Below are 24051 nucleotides of genomic sequence, written 5' to 3' on the forward strand. Positions count from 1 at the left end.
GTGTCCAAGATGGCTCCCTGGTTTCTGCCTCGGGAGTTGTCTGTGCTCCCACTAGCCTGGGGCTTACTAAGTCTTTGAGTCTCTGCACCCAGCATAACATCTTATGAAGAGCTGTGGAAGGGAAATCCAGACACCAAGGAACAGATGGGCAAAATCTCTATTAGGGAGTATGTCAGGTGTTAAATTCAAGCCATTTTAGGCACACTATTTACAGAATCCTGGTAACAAACAGGTACTTCCAAATGCACAAAAATCAGATCCCTTCCAAAGTGATAAATTAATGCTTTTGGAATGTAGGCATTTATGTGGGGCATGAGCATTCTGTTCTCATTTTTGCAAGATAATAGTTTGAACTAAAGGAAACTTCTGGAAAAAAAACACTGCATCAACAAAGAAGTAAGCCCTAGGGGCGCCTGGGTGGCTCAGTCGTTGGGCGTCTGCCTTCGGCTCAGGTCATGATCCCAGGGTCCTGGGATCGAGCCCCGCATCGGGCTCCTTGCTCCGCAGGAGGCCTGCTTCTCCCTCTTCCACTCCCCCTGCTTGTGTTCCCTCTCTCGCTATCTCTCTCTCTGTCAAATAAATAAATAAAATCTTTAAAAAAAAAAAAACAAAAAAACCAAAGAAGTAAGCCCTAAATATAAGGATATTTTGACTATATAAACTAGATATACTATGTTATATGATAAATATTAAAATATATTTTAATACGATATTTTTCTTTTAAATATGATATTATTTCTAATTGCAATAGTACCTGCCTGCTGTGAGAAATTCCAGCAATATATAAAGAATGGCGTCAAAGGGAAGTGCCATTTCCCTCACTGCCAAAACTCTCTCTCGTCGAATGTCACCATTTTTTCCTATGCACCAAAACATGTTTCCACTTTTCATAAAGATGAGATTGTTTAACACTTTTCTGTGGCTTGCTTTTCTCCCCATATCACAGTCATATGGAAGCATGACTTACGGTCATGGCCAAGCCACAGGCTTTGGAACCAGATCACTGGGGTTCAAATCCCAGCTCTGCCAACCAGCTGTGTGATCTTAGATGAATGACTCACACCACTATGTCTCGGTTCCCTTGTCTGTGAAATAGCACAAATTATGGTATCTTCCTCAGTGGGCTTCTGGAAGGATAAAATGGACATAAAGCATGGAGAACAGTGCCTGGTACAGACATTGTCTTCCTGCATCAGGATGGATCTGCCTCATCAACAGCTTCCAAGTACAAGATGGATTGAAATTATTCAACTATCCGTTGGGGATGGATATTTAAGGTGTTCCCATTTCCTTCGCAATTCTAAACTATAATTATCTGTAAAGTGTCTTCGAAGATGTGTCTTTCCTGATGAATCACAGGTCTGTAGCTCTGAAACCAATAATACATTATATGTTAATTGATTGAATTTAAATTTAAAAATGTTTTTAAAAAGGCTGTAGTATGGAGGATAAAAACTAATTCTTGGGATTAGACACTGAAATTCATAATAAAATCATTTTCTCCAGTAAAAAAAAAATTTTTTTAATTAAAAAAAAAAGATGAGTCTTTCTGCAAACATATGGGCATTTTTGTTCTTTTTTTAAATTTATTTTTATTTTTTTTAAAGATTTTATTTATTTATTTGACAGAGAGAGACATAGCGAGAGAGGGAACACAAGCAGGGGGAGTGGGAGAGGGAGAAGCAGGCTTCCCATGGAGCAGGAAGCCCGATGTAGGACTCGATCCCAGGACTCTGGGATCACGACCTCAGCCAAAGGCAGACACTCAACCACTGAGCCACCCGGGCGCCCCACTCTCTTTGATTTTTTTTTTTAATTTTTTTTTTTTTTAAGATTTTATTGATTTGCGAGAGAATGAGAGACAGAGAACATGAGAGGGAGGAGGGTCAGAGGGAGAAGCAGACTCCGTGCTGAGCAGGGAGCCCGATGTGGGACTCGATCCCGAGACTCCAGGATCATGACCTGAGCCGAAGGCAGTTGCTTAACCAACTGAGCCACCCAGGTGCCCTCTCTTTGAGAGAGAACACAGAGGGAGAGGGAGAAGCTGACTCCCCGCTGAGCAGTGAGCCCGATGTGGGACTCGATCCCAGGATCCCGGGATCATGACCTGAGCCGAAGGCAGACGCTCAACGACTGAGCCACCCAGGCGCCCCTGGGCATTTTTGTTTTTATTACAAAATGGCACCAGTGTTCACTCCTACCCTCATACTTAGCCAATTCGAATTCCTGTTAAAGATCCCTTTCCCCACTCTTTGGTCAATGGTAACAGTTAGCAATTTTTTTTTCATCAAACCAGTGGACAAAATAAAAATATCTCATTGTTGTCATTTGTGTTGCCCATGTAATTCATGAGATTGTCATTTTATATGTTTGTTAATAAGTTGTGTTTTTTTTTTTTCCTTCAGTGAATTGATTCCATTTTAATGTTGGGTAATTTCCATCGAGCTTATATCTTTCAGTTGTTGATTTGTAGAAGTTCTTTATATATTACAGTATTAATCTTTTGGTCTTTGCTTAAGTCACAAATGGTTTCTCTCAGTTGGCCATTTGTCTTTTAATGTTGTTTATGGCTTCTTTGGGTATACCAAAGATTTAAATGTTTATCTGTTAATCTGCTTATTAATGGATAAATCTGTTTATCTGTAGTCTGTTAATCTTTTCTTTATGGCCTTTGGGATTGGGGCCTTCCCTAGAAAGGCCTACCTCAACTCAAGATTTAAAAAATACGTTTTTACATTTCTCTTGTGGTTTAAAGTCTTTAAGAATGTTTTGATTTTTAAACCACCTTGAATATCCTCCTAAAATTGATAGCCAGTTGTCTTAACATCATTTTGCCCCATAAATTGTGATTGCCATCATTATTATAAACTAAGTTCCTGTTTATACAGGACATGCTTCAGGACTCTCTGTTCTGTTTCCTCACCTATTTGGTTATTCTTACATCAATACCTCATTTTTTATTATTATAATCTTTGGTATCTTTGTTGTATGTCTTGATATATAACAGGAGGTGCTCCTCTCATTATTCTTCTATTTCAAAATGTTCTTAGCTATTCTTGTATGTTTTTTCTTCCAGATGAATTTCAGAATCAGCATATCCATAAAAAGTCCTGCTGGAATGTCAAAAGGAACTAATTCAGAGGAGAATGAATATCTTTTTTTTTTTTTTTTAAGATTTTATTTATTTATTTGAGAGAGAGAGAATGAGAGAGAGCAAGCACATGAGAGGGGGGAGGGTCAGAGGGAGAAGCAGGCTCCCTGCTGAGCAGGGAGCCCGATGTGGGACTCGATCCAGGGACTCCAGGATCGTGACCTGAGCCGAAGGCAGTCGCTTAACCAACTGAGCCACCCAGGCGCCCCGAGAATGAATATCTTTTTAATCCTGAGTTTTTTCATCATTTTCAGTACATAAGTTGTTTCTCTGTAGGTTCAATATTTGTATATCCTTTAATAAAGTTCATAAGTTTTTTTTCCCCTGTGCATTTTGACAATTTGTTCCTAAGTACATTTTTCATTTTTATTATTAATGTGAGTTATATCTTTTTTCTATCATATTTCTTAATTTATTATTGCTGATCTATAGGAATGCTGCTGGCTTTTGTGTGTGTGTACTTTCTTCTAATTTACCACCTTGTTAGATTCTTTAACAAGCCATAATCATTTTTTAAGGTGTTGGAGGTTCTGTGTGAATTATCATATAATCTAGAAATAATGCCATTTTGTCTCTTTTCATGTTGGTGTATACCTCTTGTTTTTTCATCTTACTGCAATGACTACCCTTTTTTCTACTTATTGCAATGGCTCAGTTGGTTAAGTGTCTGCCTTCAGCTCAGGTCATGATCTCAGGGTCCTGAGCCCCGTTTCAGGCTCCCTGCTCAGCTTCTCCCTATCCTTCTGCTGTTCCCCCTGCTCGTGCTCTCTCTCTTCTCTCTCTCTCTCTCAAATAAATAAAATCTTAAAAAAAAAAATAACACGGTATCAACTTGGTTTGTCTCAATCCTGACTTTAAAGAAAATGCTTCTAATACTTAGCCATTAACTTTAGCATTTGCTCTAGCGGTAGGTTTCTGATGGAGACTTTGTCACATTCAGGATGTTTTATTTTTTATTTTTTTTTAAGTTTATTGATTTAAGTAACCTCTACACCCAGTGTAGGGCTCAAACTCATGACCCTGAGATCAAGAGCCGCATCTTCCACCCACTGAGCCAGCCAGGCACCCCAAAGATGTTTTCTTTCCTGCTTCACTTGTAAGAAGGTTTTTTGTTTTGTTTTTTGTTTTGTTTTGTTTTATTTTTCCAATCATGAAAGGGTATTGTATTTTATTAAATGTGTGCGGAGGTTTTTTATTTTTAATTTAATTTTTATTTTTTGGTATCAATCGAAATGATCAGAACTTTTTCCTCTTGGGCTGCCTGGGTGGCTCAGACGGTTAAGCGTCCGCCTTCAGCTCAGGTCATGATCCCAGGGTCCTAGGATCAAGTCCCGCATCAGGCTCCCTGCTCAGTGGGGAGCCTGCTTCTCCCTCTCTCTCTGCTGTCCCCCTGCTCATGCTCCCTCTGTATCTCTCTGTCTCAAATGAATAAATAAAATCTTTAAAAAAAAAAAAAAGAACTTTTTGCTCTTTGGTGTATTAATATAGTGAATTTCATTAACAAATATCTTAATGTTGAACCATCCTTGCATTACTTTAATACACTGATCCAATTGGCTAATATTTCACTTAAGATTTTAAAAATCTGTGTTTATAAGCAAATTTAGCTTTTGGTTTCCTTCTTGGTTGTTCTATGCTTGTCCACTTTGGTATTAGCATTATGCCAGCCTCATGGAATGAGTTTGTAAGATCTTACCATAAAACCTCATTTCTTTTCCTTGGGTAGATTTTCCATCTTTTTTTTTTTTTTTAAGTTGGCTCTATGTCCAACCTGGGGCTTGAAATCAGAACCCTGAGATCTAGAGTCACATGCTTCATTCACCAACTAAGCCAGCCAGGCACTCCACTGTGGGTAGATTTTAAACAAATTTTTTCCATAATGGGTGGTCTATTTGGATTTGATAATATTTCTTGAGTCAATTGAGATAATTTATAATTTCCCTGAGAATTGTAATTTTCATCCAGATTTAATCCAGTTGCACATAGGATTCTCTAAATTCTTTAATAACCTGTTTCTATAATCATGTTCTCTTCTTGTTTCTAAAATCACCAGTTTGAGCTCTTTTCCCTTAATCAGACTTGTACAAATTTTATCTATTTTATCAATCATCAGCTTTTGATTTGAGACACGTGATGTTTGTTATTTCATCCATTTTGTCTTTAATTCTTACCTTCTGCTTGATTTAGGTTTATTTTTGCTTCTCTTTTTCTAGCGACCTGAACTGCATGCTTAGATAACTTAGGTTCAGTTTTTCTTATTTTCTAATAAGTGTGTTTAAGGAAATAAATTTCCCTCCAATTATCACTCTCTCTGCATCATATAGAACTTGGCATGTAGTGTCCATGTTGTCATTATTCTAAAGTGATCCATGTTTCAGCTTTGATTTCCTATTTAACTACAGATTATGGAAATTTCAGTTCTGATTTCCTCTTTAATGTAAAAGCTATTGCAAAAAGTCCTTTAAAATTGCAAGTGAATAGATTTTTTTCCCCTACATTTGTCATTAATTTCTTGTGTTAAGGATCTGTAGACTGTTTGGGTCAGAAGGTTTCTACTCTGGGGAATTTATGGAAATTTTCTTTGTGATCTATTACACAGGCAATTTTAAACTTTTCCATGGATGTTTGAAAAGAACTTCTGTCCTTGGCAAGTCCTACAAGAATACAGATATCTACCGAATCAAGCTTATTATTCAAATCTTTACTTTTTATCTAATTAACAAATCAGTTTCTGCCTATGATTTAATTATTTCCTTCTGCTTGTTTTCTTCACTCTTAACTTACGGAATTCCAGTTTCAGTCAATATCGAATCTCCTGAAGCTATTCTGCATGTCACTTAATATTTTTTTCACATTAACCATAGTGAGACTAGAAGAACAGTGATTTAACTTTAGAATCCAAATGCCACTGGGCATGTGAAGTCATGTGGTGATTCATTGTGTAAGTACTGCCCAAGCGACACATTTTTAACAAGTTTAAAAAAAATAGCATACATTGGGAGAAACACACTGGGATGCGAGCGGCCAAAGAGCAGAACGCTGAACTTTATGAAACTGAAAAAATCAGTTCAGCCAAATATTTATGAAGCATTGTGTGAATGGCACACAGGCACAGAGTATTGGAAGCTACTGGCCTGCTCTCAGCACCACGCAGATCTCTTGGAGAGACAGGACCTGCACCAATGCAATACGGTTAAGTAACCAAAAGACAGCACACACTTTCATGCCAAATGAATGGCCCAGGCAGTGAGTGTTACAGCAGTCCAGGGAGTGGGGAGATGGATGTTGTAAACACAAGATGGCTTATGTAGAAACCTACGCCAGCTGGCTTGAGCCAAAAAGGGACTTATTATTAACTCAGGAGTATCTGGGATGCCTCTTAGGCACACTTAGGTTCTCTTGGCCTCACCTTCTCTCCTTCCAACTGCCGCACAGGCTCTGACTTCATGCGGCGCAATTGGACAGCTTCTCAACTCACACTGTGTCACTGGTCTCCTGCCTCGAGACTTCCCAGTTGACATGGAGGTGCAGGACCCTACTTGTCTTCCAGTGTTTCAAACCCAGAAATGTGGGAGAGTCAACAGCCTGTGATGTGCATCCTTTGACCAGTGGAAAATGGGAACTAATGAGTAAATTCTTGGCCCTTTTCCTTTCTCGGAGGGATTGTCCTGGGATGCAGTTTATGCCACTTCTTGGAGGACTGGCCCGTGTTGGGGGTCAAACAATTGTACTTAACAGTGAACTGGCTCGATAATGCAACCTTGGGTTGGTTCTCCGTCCTTGGCTGCTTTATTCCCTTTGTCCTTCACTCCTGCTCTCTAGGATTTCTCTCCCTATTAAAGTGGAAGCACAGAGCCCTTTGCTCAGGCTCTGCTCTTTTGGGGACCCATGCTTAGACATCCTGTAGCTGAAAGTCCAGATAGAGGTGATGCAGGGGGCTCAAAAGTTTTTCTGGGTACTTGGTTTTCCTCCATGTTTTGCCTGTGTTAGCTGAATTCGCCAGCAGACTCTCTCCTGATGATAATAAGATGGTTCCAGGAACCTCAACAATGGATGCATCCAGGTTCACATTTCACAGGAAAGAGTCCTATCCCCAATATCTCAAGCACAATTGATAGTTATTGACTCTGATTGACCTAATTAGGTCAGTGACCATCCCTGAACCCATTACAGTGGCCAGGAGAATGCTATGTTCTAGTTGTCTTCAGCCTAGATGTTAGGACCCAAAGGAAAAAGATGGATGGAGAGTGGGAGAGGGGTAGATGCTCAAACAGAACCCAGAAGGGGTTGCCTAAAGTAGCAACAAATACTCAGCACAGACAGAAAAAGTTGAGGTAGAAGAAACCAATCTTCCTGGGGCCCCAGCAGAATTTTCCACAGAAAGTTTTTAGGTTTTCCAGAAACCAAAATCTTTTGGCTTATACTTTGCCACAGAATTTTTCCCTTTTCTTTTATACCAAGGTGGGTAGAGATACCGGTGGGTCTACAGACAGGATCTATTTCCTCCCTAAAAGGCAAAGTATTTCATCTTCAGAATAATCAAACAATTGAAGAATACTCTGTTGAGTGATAAAAGCAATTGAACATAGATTGACAGGGCAATTCCTGTGTGTCGAGTGCTGTACTAGGCTCTGGGGTTCAGAGCTAAATAAAATATGTTCCAGACAGAATCCCAACAATGTCATTTGCCTACTGAAAAATCACTTAACATCTTCTCATCTGTGAAAGGCAAAATTCCCAGTTTCCTAACCCAAGGCCCTCAGTAATCTGGCTTCTGCCTATCCAGCCTCTTCTCTAGAGTCTCAATACCCTTCCCCTTTCTCAGATAGTCTGTGTTCTCCAGGGGTGCCTGGGTGGCTCAGTCGTTAAGCGTCTGCCTTCGGCTCAGGTCATGATTCCAGGGTCCTGGGATTGAGCCCCGCATCAGGCTCCCTGCTCGGCAGGAAGCCTGTTTCTCCCTCTTCCACTTCCCCTGCTTGTGTTCCCTCTCTGGCTGTGTCTCTCTCTGTCAAATAAATAAATAAATAAAATCTTAAAAACAAACAAACAAACAGTCTGTGTTCTTTCATTGTATTAGGCAACTACAAGAGCAAAGGCATCAATCAGTCAACATTGATCAACTGCAAGGCCCTACAGAAGCTCATGTGCAAAGACATAAAAAAGCTTGGGATCAATCCAACATAGGAGACAGGACATAAACATATGGAAAGTAAGATAACCTAAGAATTAAGTAGCAATCTAAAACACCAAGGCATGAGGTTCTGAGAGATATTTTGAAGATGGAAATGACAGAATTGGGGACCCTGTATATGGGAGAAGAGAGTGTCAATAATACCCGTTTATAGTTTACAAGCAATTTCACATACTTTCTTACTTGAACTGAATCAAATTTCCATAGGATAGAAGAAGCAAAGAAGGAGGAAAAGGAGGAGAAGAGAAGGGAGGAGGCTGGGAGAGGAGGAGGAAGGGGAGGAAGAGGAAGGAAGGAGGGAGGAAGGAAGACAACGTTAACATCTATGTGGGGCTTTACAGTTCACCAAGCAATTTCACAGGCATGATCTCATTAGATCCTCACACAGCTCAGAGGGAGTTACTGCTTGTATTCATTACATGAGGGCTGAGATTCAGTGCAGCCATGCTCAGCTCATATTTGGCAGAGCAGGACTTAAACACAAACTCTCTCATTTCAATTTCCTAATTTTTCTACTCTGCTCAACTACAGCTGAAGTAGTAAAGAAGTGGGAGCCATGCTGGGTACATCCTATGTCCGTGCATGAATGTGCAAAGTCAAAAGGGAATATTTCAAATAGTTACCAATAAACAGTGTGATGTGTGGCAGAAAGATCAAGGAGAAAGAAAATTGAGTAAAGATCACTAGAACTGTTTTTTTGTTTGTTTGTTTTTAAAGTACTGATAATCTTTGAATCAGGCCAAATGCTAAAAAGTCAAACAATAGATGAGAAATCAAGGTTCTACAAAGAGGTGGAAGTGGAAGACCTGTACTCTGAAAACTATAAAACACTGATGAAAATAATTGAAGACGACCCAAAGAAATGGAAAGACATTCCATGCTCATGGTTTGCAAGAACAAATATTGTTAAATGTCTATACCACCCAAAGCAATCTATACATCTAATGCAATCCCTATTGAAACACCAACAGCATTTTTCACAGGACTAGAACAAACAACCTTAAAATTTGTATGGAGCCGCAAAAGACCCCGACTAGCCAAAGCAATCTTGTAAAAGAAAAGCAAAGCGGGAGGCATCACAATTCCAGACTTCAAGTTAGATTACAAAGCCGTAGTCATCGAAACAGTATGGTACTGGCACACAGGTCAATGGAACAGAATAGAAAACGCAGAAATAAACCTACAATTATATGGTCAACTAATCTTTGGCAAAACAGGAAAGAACATCTGATGGAAAAAAGATAGTCTCTTCAACTGGACAGCAACCATTTTCATACACCATTCACAAAAATAAATTCAAAATGGATTAAAGACCTAAAATGAGACCTGAAACCATAAAAATCCTAGAAGAGAACATAGGCAGTAATTTCTCTATCAACTGTAGCAACTTTTTTCTAGATGCATCCCTTGAGGTAAGGAAAACACAAGCAAACATAAACTGTTGGGATGACATCAAAATAAAAAGCTTCTGCACAGCGAAGGAAACAATCAACAAAACTAAAAGCAACCTAAGCAATGGGAGAAGATATTTGCAAATGACACACCTGATAAATGGTTAATATCCAAAATATATAGAGAACTTATCAAACTTAACACCCAAAAAACAAATAATCCAATTAAAAATGGGCAGAAGACATGAACAGACATTTTTCCAAAGAAGACATACAGATGGCCAACACACACATGAAAAGATGTTCGTCATCACTTATCATCAGGGAAATACAAATCAAAACTACAACGAGCTACCACCTCACACCTGTCAAGATGGCTACAATCAATAACACAAGAAACAACAGGTGTTGGCAAGGATGTGGAGAAAAAGGAACCCTGGGTGGCTCAGTCAGTTAAGCCTCTGCCTTTGGCTCAGCGTCGGGCTCCCTGCTCAGCGGGGAGTCTGCTTCTCCCTCTGCCCCACTTTCCTGCTCATGCTCTCTCTCTCTCTCTCTCTCTCTCTCTCTCACTCTGCTATCTCTCAAATAAATAAATAAAATCTCAAAAAAAAAAAAAAGGAACCCTCTTGCACTGTTGGTGGGAATGCAAACTGACGCAGCCACTCTGGAAAACAGTATGCAGGTTCCTCAAAAAGTTAAAAATAGGGGCACCTGGGTGGCTCAGTCGGTTAAGCGCCTGATTCTGGATTTTAGCTCAGGTCATGATCTTACGGTTGTGAGACTGAGCCCCCGCACTGGGCTCCACATTGGGTGTGGAGCCTGCCTGGGATTCTCTCTCTCCTTCTCCCTCTGCCCCTCCCCCCTCTGAAAAAATAAAATGAAATAAAGTAATAAAAATAAAAAAGAACTTTGAGACTGTGGGCAAGTTACTTAACCTTCTGAGCCTCAGTTGCACACAATTTTTTTTTAAGTTAAAAATAGAACTACCTTATAATCCAACAATCACACTAATAGGTATTTACCGAAAGAATACAGAAACACTGATTCAAAGGGATACATGAACCCTGATTTTATAGCAGTATTATCAATAATAGCCAAATTATGGAAAGAGCCCAAATATCCATCCACTGATGAATGGATAAAGAAGAGGTGATATATATACACACACAATAGAATATTATTTGGCCATAGAAAAGAATGAAATCTTGCCATTTGCAACAACATAGATGGAGCTAGAGAGTATTATGCTAAGTGAAATAAGTAGTCAGAGAAAGACAAAGACGATATAATTTCACTCATGTGGAATTTAAGAAACAAAATAAATGAGCAAAGGGAAAAAAAGAGAGAGACAAACCAAGAAACAGACTCAATTCCAGAGAACAAACTTATGGTTACCAGAAGGGAGATGGGTGCGGGGATGGGGGAAATAGGTGATGGGGATTAAGGAGTGCACTTGTCGTCAGGAGCATGGGGTGATTAAAATAAAAACTTAAGGTACTTCTGGGTGACTCAGTTGATATAAGTGTCTGGCTTGTGCTCAGTTCCTGGGATTGAGCCCCACATTAGACTCCCTGCTCTTCGCGGAGTGTGCTTCTCCCTCTCCCTCTGCCCCTCCCCACTGTTCATGCTCTCTCTCGCTCTCTCTCTCTCTCTCAAATAAATAAATAAAATCTTAAATAAAATAAAAACTTAAAAAAATAAAAATAAAATAAATACAAAATAAAACAGAATATTTGGGCAAGTTCTTTTTTTTTTTTCTTAAAGATTTTATTTATTTATTTGAGAGAGAGAATGAGCAAGAAGGAGCAGGGGAGAATGCCTGGGTGGCTCAGTGGGTTAAGCGTCTGCCTTCGGCTCGGGTCATGATCTCAGGGGCCTGGGATCGAGCCCTGCATCAGGCTCCTTGCTCAGTGGGGAGTCTGCTTCTCCCTCTCCCTCTGCCTCTCCCCCTGCTTGTGCACATGTTCTCTCTCTCTCTCTCTCTGACAAATAAAATCTTAAAAGAAAAAAAAAAAGGAGCAGGGCGAGAGGCAGAGGAAGCGGGAGAAGCAGACTCCTTGCTGGACAGGGAGACTGCGGGCCTGGATCCTGGGACTCCGGGATCATGACCTGAGCTCCGGGATCATGACCTATGCCATAGGCAGACGCTTAACTGACTGAGCCACCCAGGTGCCCTGGGTAAGTTCTAAAATGAAATTTAAGATCAGAATCATGTTCAGGACCATTTTGACATATAATATGCAAGATGCTCACATGAATTAAAGAGAAACATGCAAATGAATTAAAGAGAAACATGCAAAGATCTCTCAGAAATGTGGAGAAAAGTCATGGCTAGAAAATTCACTGGAAGAGTAATGCAAAGAGCTGAGAAATATGTAAAAACATGTTCATCCTACATATGATCAAGGAATGTAAATTAAAACAACAAAGAGATGCCATTTTATTTCTCAAATAGCCAAGAATAAAAAAAAATATCTTAGTGGTCAGTGCTGGCTAGGATGTAGTGAGACAGACATCATTACACCCTGGGAGTGTAAAATAGTACTATCTTTCTGGAAAGTGGGTTGTCATTATGTATTAAGAGCCTCAAAAAAATATCCATTCTCTTTGACCTGGTAAATACACTCATGGAACAATCCCAAAGAAAGAATCAGAGATGTAGTTCAAGTTTATATATATATAAAATGCGTGCACTGATAGATGAATGAAAAAATAGATGTGGTACACACACACACACACACACACAATATTACTCAGTCACAAAAAAGAATGAAATCTTGCCATTCGTGACAACATGGGTAGACCTAGAGGGTATTGGGCTAAGTGAAATAAATCGTAGAAAGACAAATACCATATGATGTCACTTCTATATGAAATCTAAAAAACAAAGCAAATGAACAAACAAACCAAGCAGACTCTTTTTTTAAAAAAAATTTATTTATTAGAGAGAGAGAGGGAGCAAGTGAGCACAAGCAGGGGGAGCGGCAGAGGGAGAATGAGAAGCAGGCTCCCCACTCAGCAGGGAGCCCAACTCAGGGCTCAATCCCAGGACCCTGAGATCATCACCTGAGCCCAAGGCAGATGCTTAACCAACTGAGCCACCCAGGTGCCCCGCAGTCTCTTACAGAGAACAAACTAGTGGTTGCCAGAGGGGATAGGGGGAATGAAATGGTGAAGGGGATTAAGAGGTACAAACATCCAGTTATAAAATAAATAAATCAGGGGTGCCTGGATGGCTCAGTCGTTAAGCGTCTGTCTGCCTTTGGCTCAGGTCATGATCCCGGGGTCCTGGGATTGAGCCCCGCATCAGACTCCCTGCTCAGCGGGAAGCCTGCTTCTCCCTCTCCCACTCCCCCTGCTTGTGTTCCCTCTCTCGCTGTCTCTCTCTCTCTCTGTCAAATAAAATCTTAAAAAATAAAAAAATCAAATCAATCAATCAATCGGGGGGATGAAAAATACAGCAAGGGGAATATAGTCAATGATGTAATAACATTGTATGGTGACAGACGGTGACTACTTACCCTGATGAGCACTGAGTAATGTATATATAACTGTCAAATCACTATGTTTTACACCTGAAACTAATATGACATTGTATGTCAACTATACTTCAGTAATAAATTAAAAGTATTTTTTATGTTTGTTAAATATGATTGTTTTTATACAGAAAAATTGTCAAGAACCCACATGCTGAGCAATGATCAAATTATTCTAAATCAGAGAATGCAGTCCTTAAAAATGATAATTATGACAATGCTTAGTATTAGGGGAAAATAGAAACGATATAATGCTGAGTGCACTGCAGGAGACAAATCTGCAAATGCAGTAGAAACTCATTCAGAAAGAATCAGAGCAGGATGCTTACAATGGTTATCATTGCATGGTAGATTAAAGATGATTGCTATTTTCTTTATTTCTGTTTTCCAAATTTTCTACAATGAGCATTTCCAGATGTTTGTTTGTTTAAGTAGGCTCCACGCCCAGCATGGAGCCCAATGCAGGGCTTGAACTCATGACCCTGAGATCAAGACCTGAGCTGAGATCAAGAGTCGGATGCTTAACCAAATGAGCCACCCAGGCACCCCTCCAGGTTTTATAAGGAGGAAGACTAGATAATATTCAGACTAGATAAATCTTTGTTTTTTTTTAAGAATCAAGTTCAGGTTTCCTTAAAAGATGTTAAATTAGGGTTTTTGATGAGAATATGTTCAGCTGTAAGTCATGGATCATTTCATGTGGCTTAAAAAGTAGACCAGAGCTAGGTCATCACTAGCTTTGGTCAGAGCCTTTATCTCTGTGATGATCTTGCATCCTCTTCATGGTGCTAAAAAGGCGGTTGCAGCTCCTGCCATCAGATTCATGTTAAGGCAGAAAAAAAGGTGGAAGTTTCCCAATGGTGATTTTTTTAAATGACCCCAAATTCATTGACATTCCTCCCTTTAGAAGTGTGGGGGGGTGTCTCTGTGCTTTCCTCTTGACTCTAGACAGGCTTATGATTACTTCAACCAATGGATATGGCAGAAGTGGTGCTTTGTGACTTCCAAGGCTCGGTCAATAAAAGGCCATGCACCTCCCAAGTACCTCTCTTAGAATGCTGGCTCTTCAGAAACTCCCTCTTGGGATGCCTCCTCTCAGAACCAGCTGCCATGCTGTGGGAAGCCCAAGCCACAGGGAGAGTTCAGAGGCCATGTGTAGATGTCCCAGTTGACAGTGCCACCTGAGCCCAGCCTTTGGGTCATCCCAGCCCAGGTGCTAGACAGATAAGACGCCTCCAGCTTCATGCTGTTCAATTCAGAGCCGCTGGCCACCTGTGGTTATTTCAATTTACATTTAATTAAAATTAAATGAAAACGTTAGTTCCTCAGTCACCCTGGCCACATTTCAAGGGCTCAATAGCCACATGTGACTCATGGCTATCATATTGGACAACATAGATATAGCATGTTTCTATCATTGCAGAAAGTTCCATTAGACAAGTCTGCTCCAGATGATTGAGTGAATCATCTTATAGCTGAAGCTCCAGATGTTGTGGAGCATAGAAAAGCCATCTGTTTCCTGTACCCTGTCTGAATTCCTGACCTATAGGATCCCAGAACATAATAAAATGGGTGTTTGATGCTACCAAGTTTTGGATAGTTTGTTATGTAGCAACAGTAACTGGAATAATTTCCTTTGCTACGAAGAGCAAAGCTTTCTCAGAAACCATCCCAGCTGACCTCTGTTTACATCACATGCGCAGAGCAGTGTCACAATGTCACCCTGCTGCAACGAAGGCTGGGAAAACATGTAGTCAGCTCTTACAACCTCATGCATGGGTGGGTGTATGCATGTGTGCATGCATGTGCGTATTCTCTCTCTCAAATACAATATATATTGCCGGACCACGTATCTGTTTTGTAAACTAGAATTTTGTGTATGTAATTCTATTTGAGTAAGCAGAGCTGCACAACAGACGCAATCTATGCTTTAAGTTTATGTATCATTACAATAGAGCACTTTCAATTTTTCTTAACATAGCGTACAAGAGGTGAAATCTAGAATTCGTATGATTAAAGCATTCTAATACTATTAATCAATGTTAATCAATCAATGTTCTTTGTATGTAGACTGCTGCGAACACTGTATCACTCCCAGAATCTGCAACTATAATCTCTGGCTGAGTTCAAAATTCTCATCCTTGGCTAGTGGAAAAAAATTCAAAGATTTGGTTTGGATTTTTGTTCATCAAGTTAATAGGGAGTAAGCAAGTTATAAGGAAATATTCTCCTATCAGACCAATTTCTACAGTGGGATTGCTTGTTTCAAAGATAAGTGGGTTTTTTCAGTGTTATCTAGTTATCTTTCAATTGCAAATGTCTGTGTACCCATCTCTTAGAGACTATGTGTGGCCCTCCTCCACTAACCCATATGAGAAGCCACAGGAAACCACACTGAGGTTTCTTCAGCCATTAAGTGTGTGACTTCCTTTGAAAAATGTTTAGGAAAGAATTGGTTTACTTGGTTTTTAATAACTCAGTGATTAGTTTATAATTGCTCCTTACCAACAATTTTTATTTTATTTTTTTATTTTTTTTATTTTTAAAGATTTTATTTATTTATTTGAGACAGAGAGAATGAGAGACAGAGAGCATGAGAGGGAGGAGGGTCAGAGGGAGAAGCAGACTCCCTGCCGAGCAGGGAGCCCGATGCGGGACTCGATCCCAGGACTCCAGGATCATGACCTGAGCCGAAGGCAGTCGCTTAACCAACTGAGCCACCCAGGCGCCCACCAACAATTTTTAAATGTGCATGGTTCGGGTTGCATGACCGTCCACAAGAAATGAATGACAGTAACGATAAAAACATTATGTTTCTTTGTTGTCTAACTTTCAAGTAAAGATACAAGGCTGATTCTCTAGAAGTGAAACAGCCTTAGTAAGTACACGTCAGGTGATGGTGACTCTCCTATAATCCTCAGTTTACAAAGAAACAGAATGAGAATTTGAAGGTTTAGGTTTAGGACACATCTCTCAGCAATCCAGGTGTGAGTGTGTGTGTGTTTATATGTGTGAGTGAGATAATTCAGAGCACGTTCAAGAACTGTGTTTCACAATGATATTGGAACGTATTTGTTTACCAAACAATCATTACCTTCAGTGTGAGGCACTGCTCTAGGAATTGTGTGGAACGCAAGGAGGGGAAAGGCAAAGGCTACGATTTTTAGTGACTATTACTTACCCACAGAGAGGAATTCTTATTGTTGTGATACCACCCAGAGCCTCATATCAAATGCTTCTTCTCCTGCCCCATAAATCAAAACAATCATTTAGCAGTCCACTCCCCTGTGCAATTCCAAAGTAAATGTGAAATAGTAATAAGCCATACAAGGGGGCTTTAAAGTGCAAAACTTAGATAAAGGGAATTTTATCCCTTGTGACTTGGAAGGGTATGAATCTGGTTTTCCTTTTATTTGCAATCGATATCTTTAAAACAACTACATTATTTACCTTAGGGGCATTGAGTTTTAAATGTGGAATATTTTAATTGAAAGAGATGTTAGAAATTATGTAATCCAACCCTTTTTAGGGTTCAGGAGAGAACTGAAGGTTGATAGAAATGGATAAAATTCAGATCTCCCAATACCTGCCCTTCAGTACTTTCTTTGTCCAGTATGCCATGGGGCCTCAATGTGTGTGTGTTTATATTTGCTTTGAAACGTTCTCATACCCTTGGACTGAGCTGCAATAACTAATACCTTTTTGACATCTGAATTTTTGATTTAAAAATTCAATTTACTGCTGTCGCTAATTAATCAGAACCTATCAGATCACTGCTCTTGAATTTTAAGCCTGGGATTATAGATTGGGGACATTCAGAAAAGAGAATTTGTGCCTTCCCTTTGAGAATTCTTGAAAAGTATAGATAAGGTTGACAAAATTACAATTCATCTATCTTTGGTTAGACATTTTAATCTCAGCCAAGCCTAATATGCTCCTCTAATTATAGTGATATATTTTCCAAATTATAAATCAAGACACATGGCCCAACACACTGTCCTGCAATTCTGGGTGTTTGGTACAGTAATATTATTTGCCTAATGGTAAGAGAAATTATGCCCTGCAGCACATGAAAAATGAAGTGTTTCTCTCTCTCTCTTTTTTTTTTTTGAAGTGTTTCTCTTGATACGCCATTCCCAAAATATCCTATCATGCTTCTTGTAATTTCTGTGCTCAACTAATTATAAAATTAAAAATGACTCATTTGGGGGGCGCCTGGGTGGCTCAGTTGGTTAAGCGACTGCCTTCGGCTCAGGTCATGATCCTGGAGTCCCGGGATCGAGTCCCGGGATCGAGTCCCGCATCGGGCTCCCTGCTCAGCAGGGAGGCTGCTCCTCCTTCTGACCCTCATGATCTCTCTCTCTATCTCATTCTCTCTCTCAAATAAATAAATAAAATCTTTAAAAAAATAACTAATTTTTCATAACAAATGAATGTTCATGATAGAAAAAAGAATACAACTGAGCAAAAAGTAGAAAACACTGAAAGAATATATTTTGATGCAGAGAAACATTTAATTTAAAATGTTTCCAAAAAATAAAACACTTCCACACTTTCGCAATCAAATCCCACTTTTCCTTGTTACAAAAAATCCAAAGACTAAAAAATCAGAATTTAAAGAGTCATTGAGTGAAACTTGTATGTTCTTAAAACACGCCGCCTGAGTTTTAGGAATCCGTACAATAAACATGAAATCGGCCACCTGACCACTCCCACCCTCAACCCATCCCACAAACCAATCTTCCCTCCCCTTCCCATATACACTGGGGACTTTAGAAATATCCTCTTATCAATTCGGTTCCTTCTAAAGGGGAACGGGGGCGGAGGCACGAGGGCGTGAGAGTCAGGGTGGAGAAAAAGGCTACAATCGGATTTTGCATCCATAAAGCGCAAAGCCTCTAGGCCTAACACCTAAAGCGGTGTGTGTGCAAGGAGCACAGCTGGTCTACACAGCCGGCTCCGCCGACACCCCACTCCGCGGGGAGTTGCGCTCTAACTTCCTTATGGCAGGTTGAGAGCGCAGGCCGCACAGTTTTAAGAGGAAGGCGGAGCCCCAACTGGTGTTTTTCCAGGAAGCACTTCTTGAGTGCAGAGCAAAGAGGAGAGAAGGCCAGCGCGGGGCGTTTCATTCATTGCTCGTCTTTCTCCCCCTCCCACCCTTCCCTCCCCTTGGACTTTCTCTCCCCTTTCCCCAGTGCGAGTTTGACGTCGGTCTCCTGGATACCGGACAGCCAATCGCCTAGTTGCTAAGGGGAAGCGCGGCCAATCAGGCGTCGTTGCTACCTGTGAGTAATATTTTTAGCAGAGAGGGACGCACGGTTCCACTCCCCATGTAACTTCGGGTATTTCTCTGCTGCAGGTTGTGAAAAGGGGCGCTTACCCGCCTCTCTTGAGTCCCCCTCTTTCCCCGCTCCCTATTTACCCGATCATAGTTCAACCGAAGAGTATCTTAAACGCACATTACAGAAAGGCACCGTGTGTATAATGTGTATTGATGTTAAAATATACTTGAAATACACGCATGCATATATATAATATGTATATACAACACGCATGCATTATATATACATATTATATATACTTAGATACGTACGCAATTTGGCACGGAGGCCTAGGCTGGGACATTGGGAATAAAATGTGATTCTTCTTACAGTCTCAAGCCACCCCCACGTCCAAGTTGTTGCCGGGTCGCACGGGGAGGTCTGATGTGGGATGCAGAGGCAGTTAAACTGTCACCTGGGCGGGAGGTGCGGCCAGGTGGTCTCCTTTCCCCACCCCCAGCCTGGCACGGCAGCTTTGGGTTCTGCTGTTGCCACTCTCTGGGTGGCAGTTGGCCTAGGTCCCTGAGATGATTAATATTCAATTAATCGGGTGCACGAGTCCCTGTCACAGTTCGCCCTTTCTTGAGGCTCTCCTGGGTGCACTGGAAGCCTATTTGGTAGCTCGTCCACGAGTGGGGTTTTCCTGCACCACAGTCCCACTCGGATAGGGCATTTTCTGTAAACTGTCCCCTCCCTCTCGAGGCCTCGGGCTCTCCTCCCCGTTCTTCCCCGCCGCTCCGCCACCTGCCTCACTCCCCTCCCCCCTTCTCTCCGCGGCTCTCCGCCGCGACCAAGCGTCAGCCGCCCCACCCACCACCGTCGCCCTCACTGTCACTTCTCTCCCCCAATCCCTTTCCCAGTTTTCTCTTAATCCCGCCCACAGTGACGCCAAGACGTCGGTTCATTGGCCGCCGTGAAGCCCGAGGGGTGTGGCCTCGCTCACTGGGCCCTCCACCACCCGTCAGGACATGGGCAGGCGGGACCTGACCAATGGCGTCGAGGGGCAGGGCAGGGGCGGAGCCGCCACCGAGGGTCTGGGGTGAGGGGCGGGAAGGCGGGGAATGGTTACGCGGCCCCGAGCTGTGTGACGCGAGGCGGGCGCGCGCGCACCCCTACGGGCGGGGATGGGGGCGGGGAAGAGACTATAAAACGAGAGGCGGGGCGCGCGCCGCGGCAGAAAGAGCGAAGCTCTGGCCCGGCGCGGAGTGGCCTTACTACGGGGATGCTGGGCCGGGCACCGGGCTGTGTGGAGAAGTGAGCGCGCTCGCCTGACCTGTCCCCGCCACCCCGAGCCACAGGGGGCGAGTTCCCGAGGCCCGCGCCGAGGCCCCCGTCCTCCGCCCGGCGGCGCCGTCTTGCATTCAGCCTGCTCGCAGCTGCCGACCCTCCCGAGCCCCCGCCCTGCCGCCCCTTCTCCGCCCAGCGGCCGGGTCTGTGGTGGAAGCAGCCCGTAAGTATCGAGGGGCGGCGGGCGGGGTCCGGGGACGTAGGGGCTACAGCGGCGTCGAGCCCCAGGCCTTCGGGGACGGCGACGTCGCGGCCCGGGCGCGGAGGGGAGCGGCTCCGAGGGGAGCGGCTCCGAGGGGCCCCAGCGCGCCCGGGACCTGGAGGCGGGGCCGGCCGGCGCGTCGGGCTCGGCCCGAGCCGGGAGGGTAAACGGGAAAGGGCCGCCCGGGCCGAGCTGACGGGAATCGGGGGTTGGGGCGCCGGGAGGAGCGGCCAGCTCGAGGGGGACCGTGGGGTCCGCGGGGCCGGGGGCCGCCGGGACCGAAAATGGTGCGGCGGAGCCGGTGCTCCCCGGGCTCTGGCCTTGTCCCAGGAGCCTCGGGCGGGGGGCGGGGGGCGGGGGGCGGGAGCGGCGGGTCAGGTTACGGCGGGGGGAGGGGAGCGGCTGACCCGGAGCGGCGGGCGCCGCGACCTGCCCGGTGCCCGGCCCCGAGTGGTTGCTTTGCCATTTCTCGTGGCCTTCCTCCTCCTCCTTTTTGGAGGAGACTTGTACTCTTCTCCTCTCCTCCGCCGCCGCCTCCCCCTCCCCCCCCCCCCCCCCCCCCCTCCTCCTCCTCCTCCTCTTGCTGCTGCTGCTGCTCCAGCGCTTGGGCTCCGAGGGCTGTGAGCAGAAATCTAATGAGACCCAACTGGCTGTTTATGTAATTCTGCACACTCCTGTCTTAAGGCGTTGCTTTAAAACTACCTTCGGCGGAGCCTGAATTTCGCTCGGCTGCACCGTCAAGCAATTTGGCTTAATCAGCTGCCTTTGCCGGCTCTCAGGCTTTGGGCTTGCAAAGTGTACTTTGGGGGCAGCCAGGGATCCTTTTCCCTTTGTCACCACGAATATGGAAAATGGAACAGATGGATTAATACCAACTGGATTTTTTAAATGTCCTTTTAACTCAACCTCTGTACAAATAGATCCCTTTTGCAAATATCTTCTGTTTGCCCTTGATCTTTTCTTATCCCCACCCAATGCTGATCCAGCAAACGTTTAAAGGTCGACCTTATCGTACAAACCTCTCCGGCTGTTCTCTTATCGTGAAGGAGGGAGGTGGTTTTGAAAATCAGAATAAAACTCAGAAACCCTGTCCTTTAAAGAGAATAATCAATAGAGTTTTGAAATTAATTGTTGCTTTTGTTACACTTGCTGCCAAAGATATTTTCTGGTTTTTGAAAAATACACATTGAAAAGAAAAAGCACAGAGAAGCTCGATTATTACATTGTATGCCCTTAGTATATTTAAGACGGCAGCTATGTAGGATAATTTGGTTCATAATTATCGTTGACTAGGATGGCAATTCATTGTATTTAGTATTTTTAATTTTAGCATCGCATACGTTGGAAGTTAAAATAATTTTCCTAACTTCTCAAATGTCTAAACGTTTCACAATACAGCAGATTTAAGCAGCATATATCCAGAATGAACTGCAATATAGAATTCACTTCTAAATTAGTGAATAGGAATATGATCACTTTCTAAAACTGGTATATATGTGTGCGGAGTAGAGTTTCCAATAAATATTCTTTTGAGTACTGAGGGAAGAAATACACTGTATATGCTGGAGATACATATAAATATATTTTTAGAGCTATATTCAGAAATAAAAAGTAAATAATAGGGTTAAATATATTGTTTTAACTGTAAATCCTCAATTGTCCCATGAGATTTTGAACTTTAATAAACAGTTTTCTATTGTATGTTCCTTTATTTTGTGCTGATGATATTTTTCTGACTTTCTAGCCTATTAGACTTTTTCAAAAGTAAAATTACTCTGGGGGTAAGAAAAGGTTGTGGGACTTAGATTTATCTTATTTGGACATGTTTGTTTTTGTTTTGTTTTGTTTTTCTTTAAGGAGCAAGACCACTCAAGGTGAAGGATAATCTACAAAATACCAGCACTTTGAATGAAAATTTGTTTCTCTGCCACAAACTGAACACTTTCGTGTGCGTGTGTGGGGGGAAGTTGAAACACAAATCTCACCTAGTGGCATAGCAGCTATGCAGCTTGAAATCCAAGTAGCACTAAATTTTATTATTTCATATTTGTACAATAAGCTTCCCAGGAGACGTGTCAACATTTTTGGTGAAGAGCTTGAAAGACTTCTTAAGAAGAAATATGAAGGGCACTGGTATCCTGAAAAGCCATACAAAGGATCAGGGTTTAGATGTATACACATAGGGGAGAAAGTGGACCCAGTGATTGAACAAGCATCCAAAGAGAGTGGTTTGGACATTGATGATGTTCGTGGCAATCTGCCACAGGATCTTAGTGTTTGGATCGACCCATTTGAGGTTTCCTACCAAATTGGTGAAAAGGGACCAGTGAAGGTGCTTTATGTGGATGATAATAATGAAAATGGATGTGAGTTGGATAAGGAGATCAAAAACAGCTTTAACCCAGAGGCCCAGGTTTTTATGCCCATAAGTGACCCAGCCTCCTCAGTGTCCAGCTCTCCGTCGCCTCCCTTTGGTCACTCTGCTGCTGTAAGCCCTACCTTCATGCCCCGGTCCACTCAGCCTTTAACCTTTACCACTGCCACTTTTGCTGCCACCAAGTTCGGCTCTACCAAAATGAAGAATAGTGGCCGCAGCAACAAGGTTGCACGTACTTCTCCTATCAACCTCGGCTTGAATGTGAATGACCTCTTGAAGCAGAAAGCCATCTCTTCCTCAGTGCACTCTCTGTACGGGCTCGGCCTGGGCAGCCAGCAGCCGTCGCAGCCCCCGCCGCCGCCGCCGCCGCCCCCGCGGCAGCAGAAAGCCTCCGCTCTTTCTCCTAACGCCAAGGAGTTTATTTTCCCTAATGTGCAGGGTCAAGGTAGCAGTACCAATGGAATGTTCCCAGCTGACAGCCCCCTTAACCTCAGTCCTCTCCAGTACAGTAATGCCTTTGATGTGTTTGCGGCCTACGGAGGCCTCAACGAGAAGTCTTTTGTAGATGGCTTGAATTTTAGCTTAAATAACATGCAGTATTCTAACCAGCAGTTCCAGCCTGTTATGGCTAACTAAAACAGGAAGGAAAAAAAAACGTATCGTACAAGTTAAAATGCACGGGCCCAAGGGGGGATTTTTTTTTTCACCTCCTTGAGATTTTTTTTTTTTTTTAAGCTTATAGTAAGGATACATTCAAGCTTGGTTACAAAAATAAAACCTGCGTCATTTTTCATTTGCCAACCAAGCACAAAGTTATTTTATACTGACTGTATATTTTAAAGTATACTCTCAGATATGGCCTCTTACAGTATTTAAGATATAGCAAGGACATGGCTGATTTTTTTTTTATAAAAAATTGGCACTAATAAGTGGGTTTATTGGTCTTTTCTAATTGTATAATTTAATTTAGTACAAAGTTTGTAAAATATCAGAGGATATATATATTGTTTCTACGACACGGTATTGCATTTATATCTTTTTACTACAGTGACCTGTGACAGCAGCAGCTTCATGTATTTTTTTTACTGAAATTGTAAAATATCCATCTTAAAGACATCAACTATTCTCAAAATTGTGTACAGGATATTCCTTTAGTGGTGGAATTAAAATGTACGAATATTTGCTTTTTCAAAAAAATGTATTTTCTGTTAAAGGTTTAAAGATTTTTGCTATATATTATGGAAGAAAATGTAATCGTAAATATTAATTTTGTACCTATATTGTGCAATACTTGAAAAAAACGGTATAAAAGTATTTTGAGTCAGTGTCTTACATGTTAAGAGGGACTGAAATAGTTTATATTAAGTTTGTATTAAAATTCCTTAAAATTAAAATTGCTTATCGTGGTCTTTGTTTTGAAGCCTTGGCCAAAGAGCTACCTCTGGAGTTAAAATGTTGTAAATGCTAGAAAAGGCTGCAGAAAAGGCTGACTCGTAGGATCACGAAGGATGGTGGAAAGCAGTTGCACTCCTACTGCACCAGATAGCAGCCGTTTGCCACATAAAAAGTCCTATCAAAACTGCACAACCTGACCA

At 42.2% G+C, this 24051-nt stretch overlaps 1 protein-coding gene across 1 annotated transcript; it reads left to right on the forward strand.

Moving 5' to 3' along the window:
* The first annotated feature begins 19764 nt into the window (after positions 1–19764).
* TOB1 (transducer of ERBB2, 1) lies at positions 19765–23850 on the forward strand. The gene is made up of 2 exons (XM_035026833.1): positions 19765–20040; positions 21937–23850. The coding sequence occupies exon 2, from the start codon at positions 22082–22084 to the stop codon at positions 23090–23092; it is 1011 nt and encodes a 336-aa protein (XP_034882724.1). The 5' UTR covers positions 19765–20040; positions 21937–22081; the 3' UTR covers positions 23093–23850.
* Positions 23851–24051: the final 201 nt, after the last annotated feature.

The sequence above is a fragment of the Mirounga leonina genome, unplaced genomic scaffold, assembly GCF_011800145.1.
Source record: "Mirounga leonina isolate KUSES-001 unplaced genomic scaffold, KU_Mleo_1.0 Mir_200, whole genome shotgun sequence".
Taxonomy (NCBI): domain Eukaryota; kingdom Metazoa; phylum Chordata; class Mammalia; order Carnivora; family Phocidae; genus Mirounga; species Mirounga leonina.